Here is a 12,330-nt window from a genome sequence, read left to right on the forward strand (position 1 = left end):
AAGCTGTAGTAACTGCGATGTCCTACTTCTAAGAGCTAAAGCAGTCCTCCTCTTCCACCAAGTGAAGAGAGATCTTCACAGTAACAATGAATACAAACTATGTGATTCAAAACAGTCTTAGAGGATGTTCCTTCTACAAGTTATAGCTCCATTCTGTACAGGTATACAACCTAATCTTGCATAGTGGCATCAGCTGTCTAACTACTCAAAGCCTACAGCCAAGATATTGGATGCTTCTATCATGAGGAATGTTAAAAGTAAGGATCAAACCTTTCCAAAGCACAGCATGCCATCCACATAAAAATACTGCACATGATCTCATATTTCAAATGCATTTAAATTAAATTATACGCACCTACAGACAAGTCCATCTTACTGCCTGGAATGTCCTCAGTTTGACTCTGTAAAAAAAAAATAAAAAATAAAAACATTCAGTTTGGACTGATAATCGCCTTGAACACACCTTACCTGAATCCCCTAATGCTGTGCGTGGCAAGTTTACCAATACGAAACCAGACATGAATACATGCAACAGACAGAGAAAGATGGATAGACAGCTGCTCTGTGAAATGAACCTCTGTCCTCATGTTCCAGTGGTCAAGAGATGAAACACTGAAAATAGTGGCCAAAATGATAGCTCATCCTCATGACCTGTCAAGTCATCAAATCTGGAAATGTGCTGCCAAGTTATTCTTTAGTTGGCAGTCTGGGACAGGGTGTTCCCATAGCTTTCAGAAGCATCTACAGTCCAGCAGACTGAATTTGGGCTTGGGAGCCAACAGGCATTACAGACTAATCCTAGTCACGTCAGTGACAGTTTGTGCAGCCCTGGGCTTCTCACAGAACCTCTGCGTTATCTTTCATTAGCCTGCATTACTTACTACTCCTACTCCACAGGACAACAGTTGGCACAACATTTTGTAAAATGTTTTACTAATTAGCATATCAGAAGTTCTTAAAAAATTTATAAATAACAATTTTTAAGGTACTTCCAAGCAGATGTGTCTTTTCCCTTCATAATGTGTTGTTTATTTATTCACTTTACCAATCAACCTCTAAGTACTGATTAATAATGAGTCCTTTTTGTTCTAAAAAGACCCTGCTGCTCAGTATTTAAAATAAAAATAGCCAAGACAGACACAGGGCTATGAATCTCCTTTTCTGATAGCTGGCTGAGGTTCAGAATGAAAAGTCTTGGACTCATCACAGATGTCTGACACTACAGCCAGGAGCTGAGGCCTCAACTTGAGTGCTTTAAACAGCACGTTATGAAAATAAAATAAAACCCAAACAACCTTTCCCCCAATTCCTATTAGTTGCAAGGAAACCGCAATCTCAGACCACCACCTCTCATAAAGTAACTCTGAAGAGTATTGTGTTTTTCTGAGAAGCCGATCTGATTAGCAAGGAAGTGCTGAATACCCAGCTATTAAAGGTATTACAATCAATGTGCCAGCATAGCAAATGCAGACAAATAAGTAGTTGCACACTGTCAAACAGCTGATCCTTTGACTTATTTAAAGCTTACTGCTTCTTTACAAAGTTGGATTGTATATTTAAAAATATTTACTTACTAGCAAGCCCATATTTGAAAACTGTTTGGATAAAGGGTTCATCCATGAATCACTATTTCCTCCTTTTAATGCGCACTGAAGAGAAAAAAAAAGACAACAATATTTTTAAGCAACTTCTTAAATTCTGTTTTATCCTTGAGTTGTACAAGTGTCGAATGAGAATCCTGGTATTGGAGAAATTAATCTCCTGAACAAATTACTTTAAGGTTTCAGTCTGTTTGGAAACATTTACCAAATACTTTTTCTCTTCTTTTCTCTCATGAAACTGAGAATTGTGTGAACTGTTAGGTACACCAAACTGCATGAACACTTCCTGTGTAGAATGTTTATCACACCTTTGGTTTTGTTCTGAAATCTGGAAAGCTTTCTGAACATTACTTATTTTTTCCTCCATTACAGTTTAATACATTTTTCAATTCGCCACATACTGAGGTAGGCTTCTTCTTTGGCTTTCTTCCCTTTAGTATGGTTTCTCTTGCATGGGCACTGTGCTGATGATTTATTTAGCACTCAATTTGGCCTTACTGAAGTTCACAGGTGACCAAAACAAAAAGCTAAACACAGTTCAACAGAAAAGGAATTTTTCGGACAGTTGCCTTGGTAGTTAAAATGAAAAAAACCCCAAAAAACAAACAAACAAACAAAAACTTAAAAAAAAAGAAAAAAATTACGAGAATGATTTTTGCAAAACAGAAATTGTAAAACTCCTTACCATGTCACAACAGCACTTCCAAATTCTAGGAAGCTGCTCTGCACTTGTCTTTCGAGTCTCGCCCTACCTACCTATCTGATTACAAGTAGACAAAGCACAGTCCTTCTAATACTAACACAGTACAAAGCATTACTGTACTAGAGAACTTTAATGCAAAGAAGCCTTAGAAAGGATTTTACTCAGGACTACAGCAAAGCTCTTGTCCTGTCTGAGGTGAAAGGTCAGCAACAACACGCACAAGTCAGACCTAGAAAGCCAACAGTCAGTAGAAATAAGAAGAGCATGTGTCAAAGGGACTGTGGAATCCAAGTTTCAGCAGGCTACGCAAGGAGAACAGCAGCAGCCTAAGACAGTAAGATGTGTCAACAAGAGAAGAGCAATAGCCTTGGGATACTCACTGCTCAGTTTCATTTAGTAATGGCTCTGCAGCTTACATACCAAAAGAATTTGACACCTCCTAGCAGATTTATTAGTCACAACAGTTGTAATACAGTAAAACAAATCCAGAAACCTCACATTTCATACGCTGCTGTAACAGACACCTTTCTAGCCAAATTCTGTAGTATCTTTTTAAAAGAAAAACTACTATAATGCTCTAACATATCAGTCACACCGCTTCCAGACAGCATGGTAGTGATGAATCATTCGAGCATTTTACCTTCATTTGTGTTTTCTTTCCTCCTTGCCCCCAGCTTGTTGAGTTGTGGGAGGAACTGCTTCCCTGAGAGCCTGCTGTGTTCCAGACTCCTCCCTCCTCCTCCTCTTCCCAGCTGGAATGACGCGTTCCTGTCACTGGCCCATCGCTCTCTCCCCAGCCATCTTGCATAGATTTAGAACCTTTAGAAAAAGAAAAAAAAAGCTCAAAAGCTGTCTCCAATACCACGCACCTGGTGATTTGACACTGCAAGATTAGCTGAGATCATCAGAACCCCGAAGGAGTGAAAGATAAAAAACAAAACCTCTTTGCTCTAACAGCTGTAAAAACTTGTGCATTAAACCCAAAACCCATGAGAACTGGCAGCATGTTAGCATGTCATGTTTTGCAATTATTTTAAAGCAATGTCAAACCTTTAAAGATATAACCACCATAGGGACCTCTTCTCTTACACAGATACTGCTGCATCTGAATTTCTTTAAAAGGCTACCTATTGTTTCCTAGTGTAAATGCAAGACTTCAAGGACACTTAAAAACCAAGGATGCCAAGTACTCTGGTTTATCAATTATTTCCTCTCTTCCTTCAAAACCTAAATGCTCCCCTTGCACTAAACTCCTTCACAAAACTACAAAGAACTTAAGGAATAATCTGAAGGAGAGGACCTGACACTGTGCTCTGGTATACGTAACACCAAAAGTAGTTTAATGTGAAAAAAGCGCTTTCACTCGAATTTCTGTACTTAATGTCACTAAAATGTCTTCTTATCAGCGCTGTTTAAGTAGAAGTGCCATTACCAGAAAGCTACAATCACCTCATCATATCGATTCAGACTAAGGACTTTTCCCCTCTTGGCTTTTCTTCCTGCTACTCTCCAGCACCAGCTGCCAGGCAACTTAGAATTCCAAACCCTACTGACAAGCCAACAAGAGCCTCAACCCTCATCCTGTCCACTGTCCAGCTGTTCTCCTTCCTGCCCTAACTCTTCATTCTCCACAGGTATTCCCTAAGCATTCATCTCCTTTAAAAAATATTGCCATCACCTTTTTCGTAACTAATTCTTCAATTGTCTGGGGTTTGAGTGTGGAAATCAGAGATAAGGATATTAACACACACAGCAGAAAATCTGAATGTAAAAATCCAGGAATTGTCATTAGTCTGTCAAAGGGAACTCTATCTTGATCATGCTGGAAATAAGTACAACAGCATTTCAAGGCAGTTTAAGAGCTATGTTAAATTTCCTCATAAATAACAATGTAGATAATTCATAGGAAACAGAGTATATTCATTTTGTGTACCAAAATCGAGGGCTGCTTAGGAAACATCCTGGTTCAAGCACAAAAATCTACCTCTTGGCCCCTTTGATCATGCTATTTACATAGAAAAAGCTACATTTAAGGATTATGACTGTAGAGTCAAGAACTTAATCTGGAAATGTCATATATGGGGTAGTCCCTGCAGCTTTAATTTAGTTCAGGCCACAGTGTTAAAGATAATACTATGATCCTGGTTTTAATTATTCTTCTGCATTGACAGCTCTCAGGTCTGAGATTCTTGAACATGAATCTGAACAGATGACTTGGTCTGTAGGATTCCTGCTTCGCTTTCTCATTTTTGAGTGAGGAGGTACAAACAGCTACAGTAAGCATAAGAAGCTTTCAAGATAAAGACAAAACGATGTTACAGAAAACTGAATTTATTCCTACTTCTGCCAGAGAATTCCTATGCAATGCTGGTACAGCTACGTAAATCCATTTTTCATAAAACAGGTAGGCAATGATCTATACTTCCCTCCTTTGGCTCTATAAACTCTCACTTTCTTTTCCAATCATAGTCTGTTTCCTGTCTTTACCTTCAACCACAAACTACGCCCTTTGTCTCAATTCCTTCTTCCAACTTATCCAAGACATTAAATACCTCTCCCTACATCACTGAATAACGCAGCTTTCTTCTTCATTCCTTCTGGATGCCAGTTAGAAAGGAGTTGAGAGAGCAATCACAGAACACAGAGGAACAAAGATCTCAGCTCTTAACACTGGCAACCTACTACACCCCAACCTCAAACACCCATCGCAGGGAAATTCCCTATATTTTGCTCCTCTAGGGCTAACAACAGCCTGTGCACAAAACAGCATGCATATGCTGCAGTTCTGTGGTTATGTCAGGACAGCTGTAGTATTTAAAGACTATCTTAAGTATTAACAAATCCATAGAATTTGCAATGGATTATTAGCATTTCAGAGGTTTTGATTTTGGTCATATTTAGGTGGCTTTTTACAGATGAAGGACGAGATCCATCTAAAAAATGTCTACCATCCTGAAAAGCGCCAAGTTTGTGTGGCAGGCACAGGAAGCCCTACAGCCACCCCAGAAAGGCTGCTATAACGTTAACACTAAGGAATGGGTTTTTCCCCCCAGTTTTGTTTCATAAATGGCCAGTCTAAAATGGCTATCTAAATAGGGTGGGAGGAAGGGAGAATGACCCAGCAGCATACCATATGTATAGAGCACTTCATTTCAAACAATTACATGTTGCAAAAGCAACTTGTGACTGCAAACAGTTTTACAGCAGGTATCATCAGTCAAGTTCAGGAATAGTCACGTATTATCAATGTTTCCTACTGGAGACTTCATATCCAAATGTTATTGGCTTTGGCTATTACACTGCTACCTTTTATTAGCAGGCAATTGCTTTTGTTTGTTGTATTTTCCTCAAAAAGAGTGAAAGAAAAATTCTGTGAACAACTTACATCGGCAGGAATAGCTTCCACAAAAATAAAAAACCTCTTAATACAGCAAAATTTTAACTTCAAACTAAATTTTAAAGATATTTCAACAGCGTCTCATTCATGGAGAACACAGCTGCAGGCAGGTAATAGCCAGAAAATAGTCATCCATTTTAGGTTAAACCACAAAAGAAAGTGCAGTTCTTAAGAGTTACAATTTTCCACACTCATACAATTAAAAAAAAAAATAAAAATAATGCATTTAAAGGCAAGTTGCATTACCAAAGCATAGATTTCCATCTCACAGCCTCCACTGTGAAATTTGTCTATACTGTGCACTCCTACTTCTGATATGATCAGAAAAAGTGATTTATTGTGTAGTAAGTTAATATGCTAAATAATACATGGGCAGTCAGAGAAGAAAAGACATTTTGAGAAAAACATTTCCCCACTCACATGCTCTCATGTTTCAACACTTCCAGAAATCAGAGCTGCCCATTTAATTGCTTAGTTAAGAAATTGCTCATTACCTTAAAAGACAAAGCTCCAGTCACTTGTAAGCACATCATCACTTATCCATCAAAACCTTACACAACACTCAGCATTGCTTCTAGACCTCAGATAACAATTCCTCTGTGGGTGACACACAACAAAAGGCCAAACGCTAAAAATCTCCAGGACCACTGCAAAGAAACTCGTATCTGGCCTATACTCACTAGATTTCATGGCATTCGGGGCGTTGGAAGGTGCATTCCCCCAGCCTGGTGTCGATGCTGCTGTATCATCTACTTCACCCCACCCAGGACTGGTTTCATTTGGCTCACCCCAGGCGGACGTACCGTTATCTGGAGCAGGTGGAGTGCTTTTGCTCCAGACTGCACAAAGGAGAAAGAGTTTTCATTACAGACCATTCAGACAATGAACTATTTACTGCAGTGCAGCACCACGTCGTTAATCTACTGCTTTATTCTTTCTGTTGAGGACTTTACATTCTCAATAGCGTGGGTGCAAAAGAATTGACAAATTGACATTGAACTTTGAGCAGGCACTGACCTCTTTGGGACGAAAAAGAGAATGCTATGATGAGTAATATTCTTCTCCCAGGTTAAACGTGAACCCCACATCTAATGCTGTCCTCCATTCTGGTGAACTTTTGTGACTAATTAAAAGCACCAAACTAACTCAGGGTTTTCACATATTTGAAGTACATATCAAAAAGAAATACTATTCATTAAAAGCATGTCTGAGTCAGAGAAGAGATTACATAATAATATCTTAATGTATTTCCAGGCAATGTAAGTTTTTCTTGTCCTTATTTCAAAAGAGAAAATAATTTGTTAAGTATTCTTTATCATACAGCAGAGTCAAATTGAGCTAAAAACCTAAATCATAGACTCACTCAATTTCAAGTGTTAACTGAGTGTTTCAAAGCAAAAAGTTTTTGACTAAAAATAAGTAAAGAATTTCTCCCCATTTCTCTAATAATTAAATCTAAAAAATGTGACTTAGTCTGGAGAAAAGGAGGCTGAGGGAAGGCCTTACCATGGCTCTACAACTCCCTGAAAAGAGGATGTAGTGAGGTGGGGTTTGGTCTCTTCACCCAAGTAACAAGCGATAGGACAAGAGGAAACAGCCTCAAGTTGTGCCAGGAGAAGGTTAGATTGGAAATCAGGAAAAATTTATTGATCGAAAGAGTTATTAAGCCCGGGAGTGGGCTGCCCAGGAGGCAGTGCAGTCACCATTCCCAGAGGTATTTAGAAGATGCACAGACCCTCTTAGGGACTGGTGGACTTGCAGTGTTCAGTTTACGGCTGGACTCAATGATCCTTAAAGGTTTTTTTCCAACCTAAGTGAGTTTCAAATTCAACCTGCTCTTCAGAGCTCAGATTAAATATGTGGATTTGTCAGCTAACAAACATTTTCTTTCACTGGCAAGCTGACCAGTATGCAGACCACAGTTACTGAGGCACAACAAGCAGAGGACTGACTGATTCAAATTTTAAAGACACTTTAAATACAGAATCAAATATGCAAATAGGAAATTGGTTTTCTTTATGCAATAAAACTATTAGGGATTAGAGGCTGCAGAAGTATCTCTTTTGCATTAAGGTTATATTCATATAGAGGAGCTTGCTCTAATGAACCAAGGAGGAGACTGGTACCTGATGTTTGTGATTTGCTAGTCATTGGAGTAGGCAGGCTCTGCTCCCGTGGGGCCTGTCCTCCTTGTGAGTTCTTGTCCCACAGGTTCACATTCTTGTAGTTATAACTGCTGGGATCTCCCCACGCTGAAGTGCCATCATCAATATCCATTTTTCGACTGATTGACTGTGGAGAAGGTTCTTCCCAGCCACTAGGCTCCTCCTCTTTGGGGGCAGCTGGCTGTGGTCCACTGTTCCAGTTTGGGTTTGGAGGTCGCCCATTACTTGGAGTTTGGGGTGGTGGACCCCAGGAACCAGAAGACTCCTGCTGCTGCTGCTGGTGCTGCTGCTTGTTCCAGGAGTTGGGCTGTCGACCCGTCTCATTCCATGTTGAAGTTCTTTTACAATCATCCCATCCACCCTTTGAAGCAGCACTTGTATTTGCACCATTACCCCAAGTTCCAATCTCATTTTGCCCACCTTCACCCCAACCAGACACTGGCTTATTTCCTGCACTTTCCCAGTTGCTGTTTTTTGTTTGGTCAACTTCCTCTCCCCAACCGTTCTTTCCAGAAGACCATCCTTGATTAGACTGGCGTCCACCCCACCCCTGATCCTTACTGGAGCTGTCGTTCCAAGAGGAAGATGATTTTTCTTCTTGTCTTCCTCCTCCCCAATTAGGAGAATTGGAGTTCTTATAGTCATTCCATCCTCCAGTATTTTTGGGGTCCTTCCACTCTGTTGGGGTTGAGAGCTCACCCCATCCAGACTTGATTTGATTGCTTTGGCTGGGTACATCGCCCCAGCCCCCTGAGTTCTTTGTCTGTGTGGCAGAGCTCTCCCACCCCTCAGTTCCTTTATCAGACTTCCCCTCGGGCCGTGGCATCTCTTCAATATCCCACACGGTGTCTTGCTTAATTTGAGTTTGGCCCCAGCCGGTGTTTGAAAGCACGCGGGGGTCCAAATCAGTCCTGCTCAGCAAAGTCTGCAAGACTGCCTGGCAGTCAGGATGCATAGGCCTATATGATCGGCGTCCAGAATTGTGACTGTCACTACTTCCTGCTTTATGGTTGCTTCCAGTGCTTTGACCTCCAACCTCACTTCCTGCAGAGCTGGAAGATCTTCCCCAACAGGGAGCCTGGGAATTGCCTTGGTTTTCAGGAAGAGGGTGGCCTTTTTGATTGTCCCATGCTCCAGTGCTAGAATTTGGTTGGTTTGGACCACTCCATTCTCCAATCTTCAGTTCATCAGACCCAGACAGCTGTTTCCATTCTCCCTGAGAGACCCCAGATGTTAATTTGTTCCCTTCACCCCATTTGCTTTCATTTGCATGCTGAGGGCCAAAGTTCCACGACCCACCACCCGTAGACCGGTTATTGTTATCCCAAGAATCGCTTCTTGACCCATTAGGTTTCTGAACAGAAGCTCCTTTCCAAGAGTCCTCTCTATCCTTTCCATTGTTCCCATGGTTTCCAGAATTGCTCTGTCCAGAGACTGTGTCAGTTCCAGAAGACCCCCTAGCTGTACCCCAAGATCCAACACTCCCAGTCTTTCTTTCTCCAGTGCTTTGTGAAGGGGCGTCAGTGCTCCTGGAAGGGTTCCCCAAGCCCATTTCAAAGGGCATTCCCTTATTCTCCATAGGGTTTGGTGAACTTAAGTTCAAGGAGTTAGTGTTTCCATTTTTTGGTCCATCAGTGTTATGAATTTGAGCCTGTTCTCTGCCAGAGACAAAGTTAACACCCGCATTTTCCATCTTTGACTGCTGTTCCCTAGAGGTCTGACCTACTGTGCTAAGCTGTGCATTGGAGTTACCATTATCAGATTCCAAAGTCCCTTTCCTAGAATTGCCCTCTTGAACCAGTGCCGGCCAAGCAGAGGGGTTGCTATTTGGGTTAAAATTGCTGAAGCCAGAACCGGCACCAATCCTATCCTGTCCGCTCAAGTTCCTCCAATTACTTAGTCCATTGTTACTCTCGGCAGCAGGGTTGGAAGATTGACCAGATTTAGCCTTGGGATCAGATTTCCAGGCCCCAAGATTACATTCGTTTCCAGCGCTTCCAGACTGGCACTGGCTTCCTTTTCCTTTGTTACTAGTGGTGCTTCCTGGCAGAGCGTTCTTCTCCAAGCCAGGGTTCGAGGCACTGTTGTTATCGGTGGTGTTTTCGGAAGAAGACTCAGCATCTTTGCTGGCAATACAAGGCCACTCTTCCATGTCAGACCCGTCTACAATCACCTTGTCCCAGATGTGAGTTGGGTTGGCGTTGGTGCCGCTGTTGGAGGAGGCTCCAGGACCCCAAGTGGAATTTGCATAATTTGAAGCAGCAGCACCTCCAATTGCTGAATCTAAAAAAAAAACAACCAAACAAACAAAACACCACCACACACAAAAAGGTCGTTAATAGTCAATCTCATTTACAAGCACTAAACATCACATTTTTGACACAACTGATCACTCTTTTCATTACTGTGTAATTATATTGCTTTGGAAGAATGTAATGCTGGAAAACACCATTGAAAATACCGATAAAAAACTTTTTTCAACGAACTCCTCACAAGTATTTTGTGAGTATTTGCGTTCGCCATAGACTGACTTACTGCTGCTAACAGTCCAGCTCTATTCAGCATAATAATTATAACCCTGTTATACGGGTTATACAGTAATGACCTGTGTGGTTATTACCGATATTGGCTGTAGACTTTTCAAAACCACATTTTAAACCATACTATGTGTAGAACAAGAATGCGTATGTGCACACATTCACATGCATGTGTGTGTGCATACAGTCAGCTGTTGGTCTGCTACACCTGACTCAAAGGAACTACAATTTATTACACATCAAAAAACTGAAGAGAGAAAGTATGTAATGAATACGTAAAGCTGGAGAAGTCTATCCTTTAGCTTCAAATCTATTTTCGAATTGATTTTGTTACTAGGAATTTCTTTCAACCCTTTGCAAAACAAATAAAATTTCCAAAAGTTACAGTAAATTGAAAGAGTCCAAAGCTACACAAATTACAATTTCTATGTAGTAACGTTCAAGCTGTATTCAGTGTCTAATTATCCCACGTTTCTGTCACTGCTATATTTACCCTAGAAACCGTAGTTTGTGGTTTTGCAAGCAGCTAAGCTGATCTCTCTGCCACTGGATGGAGGGTAGTAAGAGTTACCACTTTACCTTCTCTCTCACCAGCTCTACCTACTTCAAGTTTCACCTCTCATTTGTGACAGTTCTGATGGCATTTAAGCCCTTTAACAAAGTCAACTGTATTCACTAACTTAACACAAAACTGCACGCTTTTTGATAGGTTAGGTTTTTTGCTGGCTTAGCACATTATACAGGGTTAACCTGCAAGTTCAGTGAGCTTTAGAGTCGCTATGAGGAAATTAGCAGGATGAATGACAGTGAATAGGGCCCTTTTCTTTCATCTCCGGTGAACTGTTATTATATACTACGTTCTATGACTTCATGTGGACAAGATATTTGCATATGGTTTTAAAGCAGACGTAAATTAAGAGTGTGCCATAACCGATGAAGTCTACGTCAGTGCTGTCAGCATGATGTCTACATGCACGCAGACATGTTACCATCATTAGCTTAAAACGTCAGCCAAGATTCCCTTGTCATCCACATAATTACCTCTGATCCTCTAAATAATTTAAGTCCATTAGTACTTCAGTGTTGTTCTCCATATAGAGTTCCACTCATCTTTCCATGTGTTTTAGATACCAAGGGACCCTAAACAGCCCTCACCACAAATTCCCAGTGATGAAGACTAAACACTCTCCATTCTACAAAACCATGCACTGAACCCTAGCATAGCAGTCTTATTCAGATACTCTACCCAACCAGTTTAATTTATTTTGCAGAGCAAGAAGTCCATAGTAACACCTGCACCAGCATTCATACCTGAATATATATTGTTACTACTAATACTGGCTCTCATTATGACAGCTTCCATGAAAATCGGGCATAACTACGTTAAGAAAGTGGAATCCTCCACAGGTTCCTATGTTATATATGCAAAAGTGAAGACCACAGTTTCTGGTTGCTAATACTTTTAATAGCAGATGAACAGAGCAGCTTTCAGTGCCTGTCTCAGGCTTTCAGTTCATTAGTTTAAGCAATGAACATCCAATGAATGCCTTCCAGATCCCCCTTCATTGAGGGCCACCAGCAAAGATCCAGACTTCACAGCAAGGTTAGAACTCTCTTGTAAGCTCTGAATACTGATGAACAAAAATTTGTCTTCATCCATTAAACCCTAGCCACTAAGATGCAAAAGACCAAGCAGTTCCCATGCAAATTCTGTTCCTTCTGTTGCCTTCATCTCAAGTGCAAACTTAACAACAAGAAGGAAGCATCACTCTCTACTGATATTTATATCTGGCTGCCTTTTCAGCACACTGAGTAACACCTTTTTTTCCCCCCTCCTAATATAAAAATGTTCTGATTAGACTGATCAAAGGAATAGCTTAAGGAGGACAGCCAAAGACAAGTGCAAAAGACTGCAGGGTTGCTGCCT

General features: G+C 40.8%; 1 protein-coding gene across 1 annotated transcript in view; it reads right to left on the minus strand.

Annotated features, from left to right (window-relative positions):
* Window positions 1-12,330, minus strand: part of TNRC6B (trinucleotide repeat containing 6B) — a 74,368-nt gene that overhangs the window by 22,753 nt on the left and 39,285 nt on the right. The window contains exons 5-9 of the mRNA XM_010179301.1: window positions 7,828-10,149; window positions 6,382-6,540; window positions 2,945-3,123; window positions 1,575-1,649; window positions 356-401 (exon numbers count right to left, since the gene is read on the minus strand). Of these exons, the coding sequence (XP_010177603.1) occupies window positions 356-401; window positions 1,575-1,649; window positions 2,945-3,123; window positions 6,382-6,540; window positions 7,828-10,149 (2,781 nt within the window). The remainder of the gene's footprint in view (window positions 1-355; window positions 402-1,574; window positions 1,650-2,944; window positions 3,124-6,381; window positions 6,541-7,827; window positions 10,150-12,330) is intronic.

The sequence above is a fragment of the Mesitornis unicolor genome, unplaced genomic scaffold (assembly GCF_000695765.1).
Source record: "Mesitornis unicolor isolate BGI_N332 unplaced genomic scaffold, ASM69576v1 scaffold37752, whole genome shotgun sequence".
In the NCBI taxonomy this organism is placed as follows: Eukaryota; Metazoa; Chordata; class Aves; order Mesitornithiformes; family Mesitornithidae; genus Mesitornis; species Mesitornis unicolor.